General features: G+C 37.6%; 1 protein-coding gene across 2 annotated transcripts in view; it reads right to left on the bottom strand.

Moving 5' to 3' along the window:
* SMYD3 (SET and MYND domain containing 3) overlaps window positions 1-23,994 on the bottom strand; it is a 367,678-nt gene that overhangs the window by 38,546 nt on the left and 305,138 nt on the right. For both annotated transcript variants that reach the window (XM_056486767.1, XM_056486768.1), the window contains 2 exons: window positions 9,670-9,757; window positions 6,245-6,419 (listed from right to left, as the gene is read on the bottom strand). In XM_056486767.1, coding sequence (XP_056342742.1) covers window positions 6,245-6,419; window positions 9,670-9,757 — 263 coding nt within the window. The remainder of the gene's footprint in view (window positions 1-6,244; window positions 6,420-9,669; window positions 9,758-23,994) is intronic.

The following is a 23,994-nucleotide window of genomic DNA, read 5'->3' as shown; positions in this document are numbered from 1 at the left end:
ATCCAAAACTCCATAGATATTTCATGTCTCTATTTTTTAACTGCTAATTGCTCCCTTGAAGTCACTTCCCAGCCCCATTTAAGTTTATGTTCTAACCAAGCCTTTGTTTAGAATCTGTATGCCATCAATTCCACCCCCTTCTTTTTAGTAAAATCCATATAGACACTGTGAATTCCCCAAAATTGTTCTCAAAATTGTTCCTGCTGAATAACTGTGTTGCATCTTTTTTCACAGCACACAAGTCTTTGTAACATCTGCCCGTGCATATACTTGCTTCTGTTTTTTAATGTCTGTCCTTTAACTAGTGTGTAATAGCAAGCAGACTAATGAAAAGAGCTCAGGTAATGGCTGCATATGTCCTTACTTTGTAAATTGCAAGCATGCATGTACAAAAACCAAGAAAGGATCTCCTGATTACAAGACAAAAATACCAGCTATTACTGCTTAAATAAAAAAGAAAAGCAAGCAAACTGAGAAACACCAAAACCAAACAGAATCTTTAGGGTAGGCAAAACCAAACTGAATCTTTAGGGTAGGCAGAACAGATTTTGACCAAAATCCTTATTTGAGATAAAGCATGAACCTCTGAATGGTCTAACATCTTAATCTGAAAGTGATCCTACAGTGAAAAAAAAAACCAAAAGAAATCTCTGCAGATGAAGTTACCATTGCAAAGAGCACAGAACTTTCAAGATCTGTGAAATCTAAGAACACCTGGAAATGCTATGAGAGAAATGAAGAAATCAGCACTTGTAGTTGTGTCAGAGAAATATGCAGCTCTGGGAAACTTAGTGATTTAGTTTCACTAACATCACTAGGAGATCACTGTCTGTAAAATTCAAATTCAAATAGCTCTTGACATAAGTGAAAGATGAAATTTGAAACTAAACCTGTAACTAGAAGCTAAAACCGAAGACAGTAAGCACTAGTATACAAATACAGAGCTCCTGGACATGCACTGACCCCAAAATCTTGCAGCAATGAAGCTGTTTTAGGAAATCTTAGCCTAAGAAATGTGGTATACACTGAAAAAAGTACTGCAAATTAACACTGCTGCTCCTGAACTTCTACTCTTGTGTGATAGAGTATATTGTACAAACCAGTGACATCAAAATTATACCCAAAAACAGCTGGCATGTGTGGAGAGAATAGTAAGAATTCCTACCCATATGCACAATACATGAAAATGAAGAAAAGTAGAAGGTGGAGCACTTATGGGAGTGTGAGTTTATGGAAATCACTGAGGATTTTGCAGGTCAGTATCACTTTGGGGAACGACTCATGGTTGTAATGGAAACATACAAGAAAAACAACTAAGAAAGAACCAAGGAATTGAAGGTGATGGTGCTATGCAGATGTACACAGCAAGCAACCAGCAAAACAGAAAATACATCTCCTACATAGGAAAGGGATTGATCAGGTTACAGATAACTTAGGCACCAGACTTCAGGTGTAAAAACCTTTCTTTTTCATTTTTTTGGACAAGGAACTGGGGGGGAGGAAGTAGGGAGGCATGGAAGACAGAGGTGGGTTGCTGAAGTGTTTTAATGGATTCCTAAACATATCAGCCCAGTGACAAGCATTCTCCCTCTGTGTCGACAAAGTAGATACACTGAAGCCAAAAATGGTGCAAATATTGCTACAAACATCTGTCTTTGGGAAGAATTACCTATAATTAACCAGAGACAATACACTCTCTTATTTATACTGGCTTTTCCTCTTCTTTTGACACATTTAAACATTAAATGCCATGGGCATTTTCTAAAACCCCAGCAAAATGAATAAGGAAGATTTAACTCTTTTTGTTCTTTGTTTCATTATTTCTTTAAATTGCTTTCTCCACCTTGACATTTTTCTCTCCCTCTCTGGTGATCCCAGAGGTAAGATTTATGTTTACAACTGATGGTTTATGATTAAGACATTGAACTTTGGTCACTGAATTAGTACTGTCTCTAGGTTCAGAAGCCCCAGGGGACCCTTCATAACCAGGGTGCCGACTGGAGACGAATCTGGGCTGTAACCCTTAAGCAGTAGCATCCCCCAGTGGCCCTGGCTATCACTACACTGCAGTTTTGGGGGTTTTTTTTAGGCTCTCTAGCCGCCAATGTAAATGTAAACGTAAATTCAAGTGCCTCAGAACTAGCCAGTGCTCAGAAGTCTGTTGACCTCTGTAAAGAACCATATATATTTGACCAAAAAAAAATAATTTCCAGTCATTGCATATATCACATGTGTATTGCAAAACACATTGCTGTAAAAACATGATTTTTTTTCTAAATGTATTCAAAAAGGTGGAAAAGTCAGACCAAAAGAAAATCAGACTCTTTATTGGAAATCCTTCTTGAAGAAGAGGAAATAGGTTCAGAGTTTGTTCCAAGAATATTAGGTTCTACAGCTTTTTTTGGCTTTTTTACAAGATCATGACTCAATAAAAGGATACTATAGCAACCACCAGTTTTTAATCTGCCTTTTGATTGAAGTTCACATACTTAGAAAATACAGACCATCCTATATATTGAATTAGAATTCTAAATCAAAAATTCCTGGCTGATATTTCATTAACCCAATGAAAATTCAACCATGTTCTCAGAAAAAAACCAAGAACACACCTGCCACTGTTCTTAAACCCAGCCCATTTGCAGAACAATCCAAAATTGCACTCACTGGGATTGCTTTTCCCGTTCCCTGAATGAACTCAGTCACTGACAAAAGGTGAATTAATGGGGTACTACACAATATTACTGGAAGGGATAGAGAATAGGAGGAGGTAGAAGGGCAGACAAATGATGCACAGATAACACAAATATGGGGTGCTTGCACCTACCCAGCCCTCTCCCACTCCAGAGGCAGAGCAGTCACACTGCACAAGCCCTGCATTTGTGCTGACTCAGGGGACAGGGGATGGAGGGGGAGGATGTGCAAAGCTGCTGGGTGAAGAGCCAGAGCAGCACTTCTGCACAACACTTCTGTACGGATGAAAAGGAGGGATTTTCTCTTGTTAATACTGAAGCCCTCCAGTTACTTCTAATGCTGCAGCACTGGAGATGAAGGGTTGTTAATTAAAACAACCCATCTGAAAATCAGTGGGATTTCTCCATTAGCTTGAAATTCAGCAGGGGATTTTAAGCAGTGCAGAGCAGAAATCGATGAACATTTTTGTTGTCTCTGTATCAAAACCTGGCCAGACCTGATGTCCCATGAGCCCAAAGAGGTGACATGGTATTATCCAGCAGGTAAGCCCAGCAGGCCTGTGGTGTCACATAGTTATCTCTTTCCCTCCTCTTACCCTTGTCACAATAGCTGAGGACATCTAGCAGAGTTTTATAACAGATGCATTCTTTCACTCTCTGGCCACAGTGTAAAGCACTGAGTACTCGAGACAAGGGGAAAATATACCCCAAACCTAATCCCCAGAACATATGTGCCTTGTCAGTAATTTAAGGGCTAAATGCTGGGTCCTTCCTCTGAGGTAACCTAAGGGAAATCTGTCTTTCTCAGTATCTCTGAATCTGATCCTTCACGAGCAGCAGTCAGCCCAGAGTGTGAATGTGCTAACTGAGACATGACAAACCCATGTAACACCTCTTGCTGATATTCTGTTATTCTGTGGTTAAGCCTCATGAGGATTTTTGAAAGGAAGTTTATTTTTGCAAGCTGCTGAGTGCTGGCTATGACGTGGAGCAGCTTTCACTTAGGCAAAAGTCTTAACTTTGGTAAAGGTTCTTGGACAGACAGGCCATTAATGTGGCATTTACAAGAAAAGCCATGTAGTTACACTTGGCTTAGGCTATTCAGTGAAAGTATATGCTGTAGGTTTTAACAAAAAATGGATGGCTAGAGTTTGGCACAAAAGGAGAAGGCAGCTTTTGTCTTGGCAGACACTACCTCTTCCTTTCTTTTCACTAAAACCATTTCAGAGGTTCTGAACAATGCTCCTTAGAGGTTATTATTGCTACCTAGAACACAGGGCGTGGTATTCAGCATGAGAAATCTGTTTTATGTAATTCAGATGTCTATCTCTGCCACTTACATGAAGTGGATGATTCTGAAAAAGTCAGCAACATTCATAATGAAAACATACATTATGATACAATGTGTCACACAGGACTGAAAAGTAATCCTGCTGCTAAATAAATGGAAAATGCACAATAAACACATTACCTGAAATTAAAACTGGTTCTGACCAAATCTCCAGAGCCTTTAAAGTTGTAACAATGATTTCCTATTTATATGGACTGCACGAATTCTCAGGTGATTCCCTGTGGAGATCTGTAGGAATACTTTTTCCAGAGCTGAGGAAAGGAAAATAGGTAGCTATAATGGAACTGCAGGAGCAGCCAAGCAGTAGATTGATTCAACAGGAGAAATTCAATGTATCCCAAAGGATTTCCTAGGATTTGCTCTCCTGCTGCTTAGGGCACAATTTGTTGTAATGAGAAACTGAGGATTTTGTTTCAGGTGTGTCAAAGCTTGTAGTGATGACTTGAAGGTATAAAGAAGAAGAAAAAACTGAAAATCTCTATAAATAATGTTTTGGGTGAGGAGAGAATAACGACAAGCTCTCCAAGGTGCAAAAAAGGTCAAATATCTCATGTAAATAATTATTACCTTAAGAGATACTAATTGGATGCACAGTCAAATCCTTCATTTCCAAACTGCTGCATTAAATAGCTTGAAAACTCCAGTACACTTCAGCAAGCAAAACAGAGAAAGCTTTATTAAATTATCTGGTAAGATTGCACTTGGTCTCACTGCAATCTCTGCTCTCAGAAATGTCTACAGAAAAAAATATTCAGTTTTCAGTTGTGAAGAACTGAGTTAACAACTTATAAAAAACCCAAACCAAAACAACTGAAGTTTGGATTTTTTTATTTAATAAGGGAACATTTAAACATTTAATCTACTCTGTTCATCTGAAGTGTGCCACAAGGTAGAACACTGGCAGAAAGCATGTACTGCTGCAGTACTACATAAGCCCACTATAAAAGGTTAAGTGGGACATGCACAACATGAATTTCACCCTGAAGAAATGTGAAAATTTTTATGCCCTCATGTGCTCCTCTGTGAAAATGAATAGTCATTATCAACACAGAGCTACTCCACAGTTGTGATGTACCATAGCCTATGCAGGTTTTATCAAAAGTCACTTTTAATGGAAGCTCTCAAACACTATGTTCCTCAAGTGAGAGTTTTATTCAGAAACACGCTGCCATATGGAGTTTCCTCAGGCAAAATGCTGAATGCTGATGGCATCTCTATTTGATTAGGGAAAATATGAAACATCTGAAATGTTCATGTTTGCAGCAGAGCATGTTGTTCAGCTCTAGCACACCCCTCATGCTTCTCAACTTCACACATTGTATTGAAACGTCACACAGTGCACCAACAGAGAAGAGTGGATGCTCTAAAATATACCTTACCAAGAATGAACTTTCATGTGTGAATGATGTTGTACCTGGACACTCAGCACAGGCTTACACTTAGCTACAAACCATGCAACTATTCAGAACCCAAAGATGTGACTCTCCTGAAGCTTTTAGAGCACAGACCAGAGCAGAAGCACCTGCCCTTTCTCTGCTAGATGACCAAAGTTAGATACAGCTCCAGGCTCAAATCAGTTTCAAGCCTTACCACATGGTGTATGATCTCCTAGCCTGTCCTTCCTTATCAACAAAAGACCATCAGACTCAGAAACTCTCCCAGCACATAGAGCAGGAACAAGTACTGATCAGGAGAGAAGAACAGCAAGTATTTCACTGCCTTGACCTCTTCCTGAAATAAGGACCAGCAGCTTTTCAATTTCTAGTTGAAATTGCATTTTGCCATACTTTTTCATTCTTCCTGTAAAATCTATGTATAGAGCATATGGAGAGCATACATTATTTCAACCAGCTACCTGTCCCTCACTTTTGCCCTATCTCAGCATAAAACACTGATACCCTGATGTCACTGGAGCCTGACAGAGAAAGTCAGTTTCTGATCAGGGATGGGGCAGCATCTGAACATGTGAAAAAGCAAGGAGATAATAATCAGTTATTATTATTATTATAGTTCCTGTTATCCTTTCATTTGCTTGCAGCCTGACTGTGAAGGCAGTGTGTTCTGCCTCATTCACTAAACTGGAAAGCAACATATGACATGCACAAGAAACAAAAACAGTAAGAAGCATCAAGATGAAGCACAGTCTTCACTTTTAATGAGACAGCCAGCTCTCCCCATCTTTGGAACCAGTAACATCCCTTACCTGTATGGCTCCAGAGTCCTGCTGCCATAATACAATGCTTCTTCCCAGGATTCAAGGTTAATGCAGGCATCCATGGCACAGTCAAGCATTTTCAGCTGGTAGATATTTGTATCTGGTAGATGACCCTTATGGCTGCTCAAGAGATTCTGGCATCTGGCCAGAACATGCTTCCACTCTGTTATTTGCTTTAGTCAAAGAAATATATTTAATCAAACAAAAATACAACTTCTAAATGCTGTTTAGTGAGGAGTAAGAGCATCAAAGCATTAAAACAGAAAAGCTGCCATCATTCCAGGCTCTGCTACAATTCTTGAAAACATATTTAAATGCTGAAGTGGTAGCTTAGGTAACTGTGCTTTGTTTACATGTAGCAAAACAATTTCTAAAGAAGGCAGTATTTTAGCAATAAATGGCAAAAGAAAGATGATGAAATGCAAGGATATTTTAACACATAACAGGAATTCAAATAGCTTTTATTTAGGTACTGAAACATTATTTACTTAAGATACTCCAGTTCTTAAAGCCAAGGGCAAGAGGCCATGGAAATGTCTTTTTAAAAGTCCCAGCAGCTAAAAATATAATTTTTAAATATATGTACATAATGACTCATTCTTTTATGCTTCCCAATTTTTTTTTAGAATTCTCATGAAATTAGAACCTTTTCTTTAAATTAATTAATTTTCTCCTTGAAATAGTCATGAAGAGCATTGTGATCTTTTTTTTCATGTACAGATGCACGTTTTATGCATGAGAAAGAAAAGCATCACAGTTTTGATGTCTGACTGTAGTTCAGGACTAATGATCTTGGCAGTAAAGGAGATTTTCACCTCCAATGCTACAAGAAGATTTTTTGTGAGTTTGGAATGCAGGAAAGATAACCTTGTACTCACTTTATTTGGATATTTCTTAGCACAAATCACTTTTTTCATTACATTCTACACTGATTTGACTTCTCAGTGGACTGGATTCTTCTCTCTCTGACTACTCCTAACCTGAACCCCAAAACCTGCAGTTTTCATGTGAATATTGCCATCTGTGATTGTACCCATGGGAGTCCCAGAATGCAAGCAGTCTAAACTCCAGAAAGACACCACTCACATAAGTAAGAGGAAATGAAATAAAGAAAAAAATTAGACTTACAGCAAGAGAAGTGATAACATTGATTGTATTATAGCCCTTTCCACACAATCAGCTCAAGGAAGTCCAACAGTTATCTTCACAAATTATTGCAAGTACTATTCACACTAATCCAGCAATGAATTTAAAGTGTACAATGACAAACCTGTGATGAAGTAATTAGTCCATATTGAACATGGGAATATTTACATACTTAAATTTAAGAATGTGACCACCATGGGCCAGGATTTATAGCATGGTTGTTACAAGGCTAAACTAATTATTTGTGAATTGCTCTCATGCCCTTGGATTGAAAGAGCCATATAAGGGAAGGAATGTGTTACTATAAAATTGCACCTTAACCTTTATATCTTTGGCAAACATCCATGTATTCTTTACAACTGATTAAGGACAAAAAACCAGAAGAATGAGGGATGTTATTTCCACTTGATACAATTTTTGTAGAAAGTACAAACCACTGACATTCTTGAAACTTTACCATTTTAGCTGATGCACAGTATGTCTGCTTTTGCTTCTCATTATTCTGCTTTGTTCACTCACTAGCATTTGATAGCAGATGTGCTACAGAACAAATCCTCTTGGGAGCAAATTTGCAGGTATGTAAAACTGCAAACTAGAAAACTTGCCATCAGCTGCAGCAGTACCAAAGAGCTGCCTGTTCTGCATCTGCCCAGGAGTAGAGGAGGAAGCCCCAAGCAGCCCTAACTTAAATTCAGCACTGCAACAACTCAGTTACAACCAGTAGGTCAGACTGTGGGAGTTACCAACTTCCTCAACTGTAGAAACCATTGATTTAATTTGTTAAAAAATTATATTTGCAGGAACCAATAACTGTGTGCCTCAGTCTGCCAGGAAGGTTTTCTACTCATTGGCAAGTGGACAAAAGTCAAGCTCCCTCTTCAACACTGCACTCACTGCATGTCAGATATCACTGGTACTGTGGTGCAGTGGAAGGAAAGATGACACATTTCAAATAGTACATGACTGAGAAGAGAAGCTGAACAAACAACAAGAATAGATTTTTCCAACCAGTCCTGATACTTTTTATTACCACTCATTTGATTAACATTTAAGTATCAGTTAAATCAGTAATCTTAATTAAAGACACTCACAAGATACATTGATGCAATTTCTAGTGCAGTTAAATATTAGAACATTAAACTGGACCAGAGTTCTGACTGCATAATTTAAGAACTATTGCAACTTCAGGTTGCATATCTATAATTTAACATGCAGGTTGAAATGGGGCACTTAAGATCTACTTCAGTGCTGTCTGTTTCAATCCAGTGACTACAGAGGAACTAAAAACAAACTAGAACTACGTGAGATTAAAACAAGATGAGATGATTGTTTCCCCTTTGCTAAAAAATTAACCTCTCTGGATTAGGAAGGAACAAACTCAGTGTAATAGTTTGGGTTTCTGTTGGGTTATAAATTGTGATCACTTGTTTCCAGCCTGGAATATCACTATGCAAACTTGTTTTTCGTGCTGCCAAAAAGGAGTACTGGAAGATTAAATTCTTTTTAGCTTGAGAGAAAGCCTATGTTTCTGAAAATGGTAAAGCATCTTGCCACAATAGGCCAAATTCCCAGTCAGGGAAATTCCACTGAATAGACCAAGACAAGAAAGAAATCAATATACCCACAGTATTCTAGTAAAAATCTCCACCTCTCTTCTGCTCATCTCTTCTTGGTTGCTGCTGTTCTCTAATTTCTTTAATTGGATTGAATATCTACATGACAACCATTAGACTCCAGTTCTGTTTATTAGTGCAAGATCATTTCATTCAATTTGCTTAATTATCAATTACTATTATGTATTATTATATCTTATTATAATGATGCTATAATATCTGCTGTGAACCTGTCTGTGATTATTTCCTTGTTATTGTCATTGCAGTGCAAAGAATGAGAACCTGTAAATGTTCACACTGAGAGTAACAGAACAAAGAATTTAACAATATTCCAAATTAAGCTTTCTTTCATTTAGAAGTGGATTTTTATGAAATGGTGGGCTGTGATAGCAGAAATCTAAATCAGAGCCAAAATATCCCTTTATGTCCTTGATAGTTACCATCCCTGCCACAAAGCAGTTCCATTCCAAGTAATCAGAGGCTCTATTAATAAAACAATTAAGAATTTTACACATTTAAACACCAAGTGAATTAAAAAACATTACAATAAAAAGGATGTAAATGTAAGTAAACTAACCTCAAGAGATTAACTGCATCTTAAGAGGATCTTTTCACAACTGAATGACAGACTGTATCCTGTCACTGAAAGGATACCTTCTTTTGATTTTGGATATCTCACTTCCTTTACAGCATCTTTGACTTCTTTCCAGGCATGCTCTTCACCAGCCAATTTCTCAGCGTCCTGGTTAATAGAAACAAATGCATATAATGAGAAAACAGTAAAATGAGAATATGCAGCAACAATGAAAAACAGGGAAAAAGGATTTCACTGTTAAAAGCTACTTGTAGAGACTGTATTGATATTTTTTGCAAACACAAAAAAACCCCATTTCACCTGGAATTCATACTCACCCTGTTTTTGTAAGCAAATGAGATGCTATAAAGAAAAACGAATGCAAATTTGGAAACATTAAATACTCAAATCAGTACTATTGTCAACCAGAAGAAAATAAATAAAAGCATGTTTTTATATAAAAATGCATTGAGGAGATCAAATTCTTTCAAGGACCTGCCACCTACGACTTCCCTTAAGCACACTGTAGAAAGGAATTAGCAAATAATTTTGCACATTTAAAATTTATAAATTTATCAAATATAACCACAGGGTGATTATAGAGGCAAGCAGTGGGAGTTTAGCTTCATCCATTACAGTTATAAACATGAGGTTACAGAAGTCTACAACTCAGAAAAAAGCTAAACTTTCATTTAGAAAATCATTACTAAATTTTCCCTAGTCCATTGAATTCTACAAACAGCAACATTTTCCCATCACTTTGTCATAAAGAGAGCAAAAATGATTAATGGCTACAGCAGTAAAGAGAAAGTTTCCCATTTCAACTCTCTAGTGGTGACTAACTGAACCTTAGGCAAACCACTTGGAACAAATGCATTAAAGTATCTATAGACACAGTTAAATATCTTGTGGGATTTCCAAAAGCATCTAGCTCTTCAATTTGCATTGCTATAGAACTTAAATACCTTTAAAAATCTGGCCTGTAATATACTGCAGTTCATCACTCTCCTTATAAAAGGCCCTGCAACTTTGCATAAGAGGTTTTTGAAGTGCAAAATCTTACAGGAATATTTTAAATTCAGTTCTAAAAAGATCAGCCTTCAGCAGGGGTAGAGACTTGCAGAGGAACAGAGAAAGTGTGTTAAAATCTAACCAAGCACTTTGTAGCCAACAGATGCTCACCAGGAATCACAGAAGTATTTTCACCTCCACTGAAAAGCCCATAATCTGCAAATGTTTAGAATTGCATCATTTTCTTATTCCACTGCTCCCCATTTGTCAAAAATTCAGAAAAAGTTTAGACTGAGAATCAGCACTCAGTTTCACATCTAATTTGCAGTTTTGTCTTTCAGTCTGCTTCATGAAACAGCAGACCTCTGTGGATTCCTGGGATGATTAAATCAAGATTAAATCAAGGTTGTTCTCCTGCCCTACCCCTCTGTAGAGCCTGACAAGGAGGGTGGCCTGACCCCACTGCATTTTGAACATAACTTCCTTTACAATCAGTTCTCTGATCAAAATGATCACCTGGAAGTAATTTTATGCAGAGCTGAATTTGCCACCAGAAGGCATAAGGTGAATGTTAGGACAAACCAGCCCATACCAAGAAATGTTATCAACACAGTGAATGAGCCTGCCCAGCCCTCTTCCAGCTTGGCAGTGGATGGACACTGAATCTCTCACTGCCAATGTAACCTCTGCTGATTTCTATGGGACCACATCTATTTCTGAACACCTGTTCCAGGTTAACATGAAACACTCTCTTTAAAATGCATTAGTGGATCAAGTGCTGCTCACTGACTGAACTAAATAATAAATCCAGCCTATAAGATACTAATAATATCTGTGAAATCTTCCATTTAAGGAACTACCAAACCAGAAAAATTGGTTTAAGTTACCTGCTCTCACTAGCCCAAGTATGATCCAGAGTGTTTCTCTGACATGTTGTAAGCCTAGCAACTAAAACCTCAGAAGGATGGGAATTGAGAGAGATTTATAAGTGAAAGAAGGAAAACAACTATGCAGCAAGGCCAAATTTGCAGCAGGGCTCAATTTGCACATAGCAAGACTGATGGATGAATGACTGAAGTGTCCTCTCAGATGGGATTAATCTTTCTCTGTCTAGTGCAGCCTTTTGAGTTACTGCTGTCTCTAGCATTTAATTAGCAGCAGAAAGCAGGGCAAGGCTGGGGTTTCCAACATTTACATCAGTGCACAGGGTTAAGTCAACACTGGCTTTATATCCAGGTAGAGAATAGAGACTGTCTGTCTGTTGGACCAATAATCTCCCATTCCTCTCTGGATTCATGGTCTTTATCCCTTGTGTATGAGAGTTTAGGATGGAGGGAGCTGGGCAGGATGCCCGGCTCTGGGAATAATTTAAGTCACAGGTTTCAATGAGACATCTTCTGTGTTCTTAAGATGAGGCATTTTAGGGATTGGCTGATGTAAGAACAAGCAGAGATATAGCATCTAGCTTGGCATTTAACACTTCTACTGTTCCTCATCAGATTTCCATACATGAAAGAATCCTGTCCTTTCCTAAACACTCTGGTTCAAGGAATGGAGGCTGTTTCCAAACAGGCAGCCAAGCAGGGGCTGCAAAACACCCTGGAGAGGTTGTCACTGGGAACACTGCCTTCCAGCCTAATAAGCTTTCTCCAGGTAAGTTGTTTCTCCCCCTTGGAAAACAACTTGAAAGTCATATCCATGTGGTATGATTAAGCCAGCTAAAACCACAAAGCTGCCTTGGAGCTGGAATTATGAAAATAATTGACATTATTAAAAGTTATACTGAATGGTTCTATTCAATCTAAGAGCATGGCAATAACAGCTATGGGAGATACAGCTTTCCATGAAATAACACCCTTTCAAAGTGTCTCTTTTGAGAAAATGTTCCCAGTCCATGTCCCAAACCTCCAGGTGTGCAGAGCTGCCAACAATACAGACAGACTCTTTTCATTTATAGGAAAGAGCACCAGCTGAAAAGAAAAAAAAAAAAGAGGCTTTTGAAAAAGAAGGAAGAACTGGCAATTTCTGCTTAATTATTTTCCTTATTTCTAACTCTGACACTAAACACAAGAGTTTGCTTCTCAGAATAACAAAATAATTTTTTCTTGGTCCAAAAAATAATTAGACCAAATAATCTAGTCACAAAACTTTAACAAATGAGAGAGAAATAAGAAAACTGGAAGTTATCTGATGAGGACTGTAATCTGTGTAATCTGCTCTTCTAAAGATACAAATGGATTAAAAGAGTGCGATGTAACCACCAGCAAAGGTCAGAAACAGAAATTAGGAGTCTAACAAGAAACATTATTTGATATATTTTTGCAAGACTGAAAAATCACAATAAATAATAATAGTTTTTTCTGAACAAAAAATCTATTTTATAATAATAATAATAATAATAATAATAATAATAATAATAATAATAATAAATACAATGTGACAGCAGTAGATAACCCTGTTGTCTCTTTTTCGTGGAAGCCTTAACTTTTCTGAACTGTAATACTTTAACACCTTAAAAGCTGTGGATACCTCAAATACTTAAACGTTTCATAGAAATTGTTCTGCATTGCTTATGATTTGCTTAATTTCTAAAAATTTAAGCAACTGCAGATGTGCATCTGAACAGAACAGAGGAGTTCATACATATTTAAATTAGAGCATGACATTTTGGAACAGATCTCTGATACATTGTACTCTGAAAGCATTAATAATTATTTTCTATTTCTGATTCTATTTCAAAGTGCAGGAGCTACTGAATGCTTATTTCCAGTAAACTCAGTAACTCATTGTTTTATGTTAGACATCAAAGTAAAGCATTAAATGAATAAAGACATTGCACATCTTCTGAAGTTTCCCTTTCAGAAAGATGAAGAAAAGTGTCAGTGAGAAAATGTGACATGCAAGCTGTGATATTGCAGCTATACTAAATTTCTGACATGAGTTCTTCAGAGCAAAAAGGGCATGAGAGCCTGCCAGGCAATCACAGGTGCAGGCAGCCACAGACACAGCAAAAGAAAGCACACTTGAGTGCTTCCCCAAAATAGCTGAGGTCACCTCCTGTGAAACATTTTCTGGATAAAGTTTAAACTCAGAATCAAAGACTTCTCATCTCTTATTCTGAGGGCTGTGGTTTACAGAAGCCTACAGCTTCATTTGAGGATTCACTCACCTTCAGTCTTGTGAATGTAGACTGGAGATTCTTCATTAAGAGCTACAAGTATGTGAAATTATCAGCACACACAGCCCTGCCACGATTCAAGATTTACATGTGATTTCTGAAGTTTTAAAAGTTCCCTTGCCCTGCTCCATGAAAAATAATGCCAGGTTCACAAATAGCAGTTTATCTACCCCTTGCAACCCAAATAAGTTGTCCTCACCAGAAGCCTTGTGGTTTCTGTCACAGGCTCTGAAGAGAGTGGCTGGGACCCATGGCAATTCCAAAGGAGTACTATTTGCAGACAAAAACAACACTGTGGTCTCTGTAAGGCTGTTGGGAGGGGGTGAACGTCATCTTCTGAACAAATTTGATTTGTACTTTTAATTTCTGAATTCTCAGAGTAAAATAAGATGCATTAGAGCTGGATGCCATACTGAATCTGCAGTACATTGCTCAGTGTTAGGCAGGCTGCATTCCCTCACACAATCAATACCAGCTCTTCATGGATTACTGACTCTGGTGTCTGGAAGTGCACAGGCTGGTAACACTAAATCGTGTAGATATTGGAAAATTTAGCAGTTCTTCACACCATACACGTTTAAGTGTTCTACTTAGGCACTGAGATCAAGATGAAGGTTTCCCCAGACCCTGCATACAAACACCTTCACAGGGCAGTATGAATAATTTTCCCTTAACATTATCCAACTTAGCTACAACATCACTATATTTACCCAGACATTTAAAAGTAACATCAAAAACAGCTGTGGGAAATTTATTAAAATTAGATGCTTTCAATAAAGAGAAAATTAAGATCAGCCAGTCTATTTTAAGAAGTCAGTTTAATTTCATGAAATTAAATGGGACTAAAATAAGTCCACCTTAGATTTAATTAAGGCAAACTATAAGGTAAGAGGAGCAAACAGAAAAGCAATTTTTAACCTCTACAGATGCAAGTCTGATATCTCAGGTTCACAATCCTGCAAAGCAGAAAATAGTAGCTGCATTTCTCAGTCATACTCCATTCTTATTCACTGCAATCCCATATCAGCTATTAATTTCTATGATCTTTTTAGACACACACATTTTTACACAGCCTTTTCAAAGATCACTGCATCTCTATTTTGTATGACACGCAGGCAATTTCATAAATGTTTTATGGTGAAGAAAACTGGCATCATTCTTTCTCTTGACTCCCCTGCTATATAGATTCAAGGGTCACATTAGCTTTCCTTGCTGGAGGAAAACACAGAGTTTTCCATTTCTGTTCAGACACCCACGCTGAGATTCATTTGATCAAATGTAGATATTTGGGCCACCCTTCTACATGACAAAGAACCACTCTCTGTCTGCAACTTGTATTATCCTAAAGCAGACTTATAAATATGTCAGATGAATAACAGTCAAAGTCTGCTTTTCTCCATTTTATCCATAAAGAAAGTCTAGAGCAACTAGCTCAGGTGATGACATTTATCATCTGACTGGAGCTGCCTGAGATGTGGTGAAATAAACCATAGCTGTAGATCCCCTATCAGATGTGCTCCACCTTTGCAGTGATGGTGCACTGTATTTCAATGGATCTAATTTACCAGAAATTCCAGTTACTCTGTATTATTTACCTGTTCTCAGAAATGTTTGTTATTCTCTCAGTCTTTGTCATCCATTAATTTACTGGCAATGATTTTGTAATTACTTCCACTTCATTCATGAAAATGCTATGTACTGTACAAACAGGGTTATTATGGACAAACTTTAGAATTATTTGATAAGCATTATATATAACTGATTACTATGGTGATTTAATATTTAAGTGTGTTGTCAGAACAACCTTTAGAGTGAATACATATTTAGGGTATGTATGCATATATAAAAAATCCTGTAGGAAGAGAAAATACACCAAAAAAAGCTCAGTTTTCATTAGAACATCAGATCCCAATGGAACTTCTTTAATCCAATAATGCTCACAGATCAGGTGTTGATATTAAAGCTTTTCTTTTTTACATCCACTCTTTGTGATAAGAATCTCAACAAATAATATTACAGACAGCATTTTCTCTCTTAAAAAGCAGGATAAAAAGGATGTTAGGCTACTTAGCAAGAAAGCAAGATAGAATCTAAGGACAGGAGTGTCAAAATATAATCATCAATACACAGGGCTAAGCAGCTAAACTACATCATGGCATCTTGCTACCTGGAGACTCCTCAAATGAAAGGCACAAGTATTTAATGCATTCTGAAGTCATTTTAGCTAAGTGTAGGTCATTCTGGTTGCTGACCCAAACATTTACCATTTTTATTTTTAATCTAGGTCCCTTACATATTACACTACTCTTTTTAGAGTCAGAATTGCACAGGGGCTACCCTTGTGTCACACACAGCTCAGGCCCCTGGGGGGACCCTTTGCAAGCCCAAGAGCTCAGTGCCTACCCCCAGTCAGGATGATGAGCAGCAGGACTGAGTTTGTGTCTGTAGCAGCACTGCTTTTATAAACCTCCCTGTCTCAGGAGCTTGGGGCTGACTGCACAATTCCCATCCAAGCTGCACAGGTTACAAGCAGAAATAAAAATTGATTGGACAGTGGGAAGAGCAATAAACAGAAGTTCACTATTTATCAACTCATAAAAGCCAGAAGTGAGGTAAGGCAAAGGAAATTAGTTACAGCTTAGCATGAGTGAAAGAGGGCCTTATGCCAGATCATCCCAAAATTCTTGTCACATCTGTAATTCCACAGATCATCCCAAAATTCTTGTCACATCTGTAATTCCACTGTAATTTCCATCATCAGTACAAAAACAAACCCTGTGTATAGTTCATTTACTGGAGCAAGGATATTGTTCACCATAATCCCTAGCAACAGACTGGTATTTCACAGACTGTCTTAGACATCACACATTTGTTAAGGCAATCTCTAGGTCTCTTAGCACAATTGGCAGCTATAAGGCAAATCTTCATTCCTTAATTCTGTAACCTGTGGAGATATGGAGTGCCACTGAGTGCATTTAGTGTCTCAGAACTGATCTGTAGGTCCAAAATCCTCAGAATTTTCAGTTATTCATGAAGTATAATCTACACTGGATTTCCAATTTTCCAAAACAGTTCACAGTACCAGTAATCTATTTCTCTATGTCCTGATAAGTACTCTTCTCTAAGTACTTTGCTCATTGCTTGAAAACAAACAAACTGTAAAATATTTTTTCCCAGTCAGATGTATGAGTGCTGCCCTTCCAAAAAGCTGCCTCAACACTTTCTTTTAAACATTGCTTTTGCAGGTCAGGGTTTGGGGCAGGGGAGAAGCAGCTCACTTCATATGGATCCCCACCTTCAATAACCAAATACAGGGTAGTAGCTACAGAACCTCACAGTATCTTCACTACAGTAAATGTCTTTATATTCAAATTACTGTATTATTAGACAGCAGCTGGAACCACATCTAAAGTTCTCAAAGCTCAGAAGGATTTCTCTGGTGCATGAGAATGATGCAAGTTTTACATAAAGCTATATACTAGAAATACTTGGAGAGTAAAAATTTGGTTGTCTAGATATTGTCAAAGGAAGTGCAGGAGCTTTAGTTTATATCAACACAAAGATTCATAGCATAATCAATGCAGCAAATTATTTTTTTCTAAATATTGGTGTTCAGATAAATCTATGGCAGAATTGTGACACTGTTTTGCTTCAGTCCCCAATTCAAATCACAGCTTTCATACAGTACACAGAGCAATCCCATGGAAAACAGCAGGACATCCTGCAGTGGGTCAAAAAAATGTCACAATCCTCTGCTGTAACTCTTGTGGCTGGAGTACATAAAGCCGTCTAAAGCCTGTAATCTTTCACACACAAAATAATTTCTCTTCATGTCTTAGAATAGAGCTCATAAACACAAAATTTATAACTACAGCTTTAGTTATTGCATTGTTGTGACATTAATTAAATTATGGCAGGAAGCTGATATGGCACATTGCTTATCACAGCAATTTTTCAAGCCAAAGCATTTAGTCTGCAGTTTTACAGTCTCAAAAGTTAGGCTTCCTTGTTATTCAAATGAGCTCATTCTTGCTTTAATACACCTCAGAGAATATTAGTTAAGGACTGGAACTGATTGAGGCACTGAGGAGCATGATTCTGTCTTTCTCAGCCTATGGTGCTTCCTATCAATTCAGCCAGAACCTCAAACTTTGAATTATTACAGTGTCAAAAAGCAATTAGAATGAAGTCATGATACCTGATCACCTTACCACCAGGGTTCTAAATCAGTCAATCAATCTCTGAAAAATAAAATTTGGCTTGCAAAGAGTGTCTAAAAGTTTAGAGGCAGCTGGCAGGAAAGCCATCTCTCTTAATTTAAAGAAGCCTAGGAGTGAGAGATGCGCTTTCACTATGTGGCATGGAAAGTAGCAATGTGAGTCTTTCTAGTAAGTTACATACTGAGATATACTAGAGAATAATTCACCTTTTTAATGTTACTGGTATAATGAGCATTTCAAGATCTAATTTATGGAGGGAGATATGAAATAGGGCCTCACATTACTTAACAAAGGTCACAAAACAAATAGCAGAAAAAGAATCATGGAATAGGAAAATCTTTCAAATTGTCCTCACAGGTTCTGTGTGTGTACCTTTGCACACACATGTGCATAAAATACAGCTTTTCCCATTCAGAGCTGTGTTTGTCCTGTTAGGTACATGTCCACTTCACCAAAAAGCAATCACAGTGAAATGGTTCACAGAATATACTGTTCTTCCATGAGAGGGAATGGTTTAGTTCATAGATTTAATGATGGGTAAATTACCAGATCAAAATCAGGACTACTAGATTTCACTTTTCCCAGAGTTTTTAAAGCCATCATTGACCCATATAGGCTAAAACCATGATCATACTTACAGGCTCAATGTGCACAAACCTGCTTAACACAACCAGTCACTATTCCTCTCCTCTGATTGGGATTTTCAGAAAACTAGGACAATAGGCATTGATTGCAAAGAAGCTAATCTTTACCATACTTTTACACCTACTGTATTGGCAGTATTTATTTCTAGTGATTTCTCAGCATTGTATGGACAGTAAGTGATGTCAGAAAAAGTAGACTGTAAGAAAGGTAAGATTTATCAGGATTTTTTTTCCTCTAAGAAAAATGAAACAAAAGGCAAATTGTTGAGCATCTAAGTATATAGTATACAATCAGGATGGCATTAAGAACCAGAAATTTGGAGTATGCAGAAAGCACATTCAGACTCTGAAGAGAAAGACACAGAATGCACTGATTTGGAGGAGAATCATAAGAACCATAGCTGAAAACATTTATTCAGAATGAAAAGGTTCCTATGGAGTAGCACTGGGTGATATCTTCAAGGCAGTATTTTCAACAATGAATGAGTTAAAGACAACATAAACTTTAGCTGAAATTACTTGAAGATGGCCTATTGCAAAAAATTTCAGTGAGCTATTAAAATTGTGTCCTATTTTAAGTAACTCACAAATTTGCTGATAAACAGCAGAGTACTTTTTCACATTTTCTTCCTTCATTTTAGTGTGATTTGAAATTGTTTGTTGACTTTACTGTTGCTATTATTTATAAAACTGGCAGTATCAGCATCTCAGCTACACAGTTTTGCAGGTTTTTAGACTGCACAGAGTAAAAAGAGCATTTATGCCAAAAGCTGAGAGTCTAAGAGCAGAGAAAACAATAAAATGGAGGGATCAAAATATACTGCATGCCTGCAAAGGCTGACTTTATGGTCAGCCCATATAATTTTGCTGTCCTGTTTTGAGTCTTTAAAGGTAAATAATAAATTGCTTTACTCTTAGAAAGGATTTTTTTTTTCTTACATCCAGAGAAGCAATGAGAAAAAGGTATTTCCACCCACTTTCTTCTGCTTTTTCTTCAAAATTCGTAGCTCATTCAAATATACACTTGGAAAGAAAAAGATCCAAGCTCCTATTTCAACTTGATTTGGAACAGGAATCTAGAAGAAAGATACAGTGCACATCCTGGACTCACCTGAATCTCACCCACTGCCTGAAGCACTAGGAGAGTTGGGGTTCCCTTACCCCACAGGGTCTGCTCTAACACCTAGGAAAAAATGTCATTCTGGCTCTGATGTAGATGTTATTTTGTCCAAACTGGATGACCTTCAGCCGGAGAGATTTTTGTATCCAGAAAATTGAAACTCAGTCCAGTTTAAGGTTGCAACATCCTTTTTGGTTTTTTTAACGACTTATGGGATCTGAATTGAAACCGATCACATTTCAATCAATTTACCTAATTAATGGGATTTTAAAAGATCAAACATGCTGCAAAATAGAAAAAAGTGGCTGATAAACAGATCAAGAAAAGGCATCCAAAATCAAGATTGCTCCCTAAGGTGCTACTATTATTAGAAACCACCTTGACAGGCTGAAACATACAAGAGCTTATAGGAACCTCAGCAAAGAGAATTCAGATATTCAAGTTCAGATAATGCAATGACTGGCTTCTAGACATATTTAGGGAAAAAAAAGTCTCTCCAAAATCATCACAGGAAAAGGTGTTTGGAAAGTGATTTTTTCTGATCTAGCCTTATATTTAAATTACTGCTTTGTCTTTGAAAATTCTATGTTTATTTTAGATTGCTAATGCAGAGTAAGACTTTTCTTATTTCTGCTTGTCATTCAGCACAGACCAAATAATGGCTGCTATAGGAATAACAACATCTGAAAAATAAATCCTACCAGTAATAGCTAGTTCTAACATTCCCAATGAAGCTGGACATCTAGATGGGATGGATGCAGAAAGATATAGGGACTTAAATGTAGCTGCAAAAGACTAAAACCATTATAGGAATGCCCTCTCTTCCCTTGGCAAAAAAAAAAAAAAAAAAAAAAAAAAAAAAAAAAAAAAAGTGTTTCTCCTTAAAACATCTGCCATAAGATGTAAGTTTCCTATTAGGTGGTTGGGTCTGAAAGGAATGGGATTCTGGTCAGATGAGCAAAACTCCAGACTCCCAGGAGAGTGCCACACTCCCAACTTCTGTGTTTGCTTTAAATATGAACTCGATGGACCAAACTGATACAGGTTGCTTATTAAGGATCTCCTGAAAAGGCAAAGAGTTTACATACATCTTTCAACTCATCTCTATTTATAAGAACAGCCAGATCTTTTCTATGACCTTGAGAGCCCAAGTGAGCTCCAGCTGGATGCTGCCAAGTGGTGACCAGAGCACACTGAGGCAGTCCCAAAGCAACTGGGATAGGCAAGTTGTCATGGAAAAATGATCACAGAGCATTTGTCACTGTCTTTGGAACTGCACTTTAGGGGGAAAAAAATTACAGTGTTGAAAGATGGAAGGAGCCTCAGAAGTCATGTAAGTAATGCTAAGAAGCTGAAGACATGATGCCTTTGTTAAGGAACAAGAGACCCCAGGAATTAGAAGCGGCTGCCTTGTTTTCTGCTGTCATTTTTGGCACTAGAAAAATAAAAGCCCTCTGTCCTTGGCTGTTTGGAAAGCCATCCCAAGAGGGTAAGATCCTCTGAAAGGAACAGAAGAGTGCTAGTCTGCTGGATTTCAGGAATGAATCCAGGGTTTATGTCACTACCAAGTGCCTTGCCAGAGGGAAGAAATAGCCAGGCACCTATGGAGAGAAACAGCATTGTGTCCAGCAGGCTCCAGCTACTGCCCCTGAGTGCTGTAGGCACTGGGTACACTGATGTTGGGCTGGAAGAGGAGGTGGGTGAAACATGACTGACCTCTGGCTTGATGTCATCCTGTAGTTTCCTTCAAAGGCAATTCTAGTGGCAAAATGGTAAAAAAGATGAGGAATCAACAATTTCTACAATTAACTATTGCAAACTCTGTATTTTGATAGGAAATAATTAAACCAGAATTATGTTGGAAGACAATTATTTTTTTAACAGACTGGTACATTGGTACTTAGAAAGTTTTTTTGGAATCTTGACTAGAGAAACAGATGCTCCTACTTTTTTCTTTGCTTTGATCAAAGGGTTTTACATTCAGTTAGCTGTATAAAGAGACTTGTTTTCAAAAATCTTATTTAATCCTTGCTTCCCAGGCTTCATCTTTTGAATTAATTTGGAGGTCTCATCTTTCATATTGTACTTGGGAAACACTGAGAATGTAAATGCCTAAAAATAAATAAATATTAGGAAAACTGGGACACAAACTTATGGAACTTGACAATATAGCAATTTTAAAAGGCACTTCTTAACATATAATTTTGTGTTTCCTGTGTCCTAAATATATGATCCCTGAGGTAGGGGTGACATTTTTGTACTAATACCAGTACAATGATCTTGCATTAAGCCTTTACATCCTAATTAAAAACAACAGTCAGTAATAATACTCTGTGTAACAATGCCTCTGTAATTTAAGCACATGTTCTTCAAAGGTATTGCTGAGAGCAAACATGAAGATCAAAGGTGAAAATGTTGTATAATATATTTTTGGGCATATTCAAGCATCTATCAGGAAACTTGGTGAGGCAAATCAACCACAGGCATAAGCTGTAGCAACTAATTTGATCAATTTACTTACATTTGATGGAGTTCTAAACTACAGTTGTGTTGTTCCCTCTGCTAGAAAAATAATGTCAAAACTTCAGGTTCAGGAACTTATTTGGGGTGGGGGGTTGGTTATAACAGACCTGGTGGATGTATGTAATAACAGGTAAAGAATTGCAGGTGGTATTTTTATGTAGAGGTTGGCTGCTGATCAGGTGACCTGATTTTGAGGGCCCTTGAGCTGGAAGCTGGACTTGTGATATTCTCTACCAAAATTCAGGCTGCAATATAAGTAAGTACTTTTTGCAAAGCAAAAAAAAAAAAAAAAAAAAAAAAAAAAAAAAGTTATTAAAGGAATAACATACTTACTGGCAGTATGTTATTATTAACTTTGGCAACTCTCAAACACTGGCCAAACATAAAAATGATTCAGAGTCCACTCCACTGCTTTTGACCTTGTAATAAATAAAAGCCTTCCAAAAACCAAGCTAGACTAAAATATTAAATCTCAGCTCCAAAGGAGAAAGACTACTCATAACAAAGCCATTTTATAAGCACAAATGTCCCTGAAATCCTTGGCTGAAGATGTACAACATGAACAATTCTCTGGCTCACAACTGTGGAAAAAACTGCTCTGCATTTAAAATGTTTGTCATCAATGTAAACCCATCTTTAATTATAATTAATGTAAGGGACTTTTATGTGCTGAAATAGTAATATGTTGCCAAGAGTTCAGCTTGGCATACATTCCTGAATTACAGTGGAGATTGATCTTAAAATGGAGCAAAGAATAATGTGTAAAGCTGTCAAAGATACAATGAACTGAAGACAATACAGGAGCTTAACTTAAAGTATTGACAGACAGGAGGTATTCTATGAGTGACTCTTAGGAAGACTTTTTTTTCCCCTCTTGTAGTTCCTGATTTGTTTTTTCTAACTTTTGACAAAAGTCTTGTCTAGATTGGTAATTAGTGTCATTTAATTTGTCAGGAACTGAACCACCAAAAGGTTCACCTCACTCTTATCTCTTATTTGTACTTGCCAGGCTGCTTGACCAGCTGCTAAAAGATGCTGGCCAGCACTATAGTACATCCTTAAAATTAAAATTCAGCTCACATTGAGGCTCAGGCACCAAAAATTATTTAAGATCCCCAGCTCAGCTACTGCCACAATTTGCTTCTATGTTTTCTCATCCTTGATAGCAGCTATGTGCCTAGATTATTCCATGGCCGTGCTCACAGATGGAAGATAAAGAATCACTACTGCATAGCAAAGATTCACTTTGAAGTCCTTTCACCAGCAGTGACCAGTGAGGACCATTCCCTCTCATTTTGCATGCAGTGCCACTGTGAGTGCTCAGCCATGGAGCTGTTGCCTTGCTCTGGGGCTGTGTCTGCCCCACTGAGTGCCAGTGTGTGTCAGGTGATGCTGAACTTCAGCGACTTTGGCTTCAGCAAAGATCCCTGTGGTTGGGCTGCAGCTCATTTCATGGTACCTGAAAATGTAGCCTTTGCCATATTAGTCTCAGATCCTGAGAATTTTTTTTGTGCAGGGAAACCATGTATACCTAGGAAGTGTTGTAACTGCACTCTGGTTATCCATGTCAGCAAGCACAGAAATGTAATCATGTCAGCTTTGATTTTGTGTTTATATATATTTCATGGAGCAGCATAATTTATTTCACCAAACTTCATCTGTCTATAGAGTGGGCAATTTACTTGAAGGCATTCCCTTAACCTCTTATA

Source organism: Oenanthe melanoleuca, chromosome 3, assembly GCF_029582105.1.
Source record: "Oenanthe melanoleuca isolate GR-GAL-2019-014 chromosome 3, OMel1.0, whole genome shotgun sequence".
Classification (NCBI taxonomy): domain Eukaryota; kingdom Metazoa; phylum Chordata; class Aves; order Passeriformes; family Muscicapidae; genus Oenanthe; species Oenanthe melanoleuca.
This window is presented reverse-complemented; position numbering and strand designations above follow the sequence as displayed.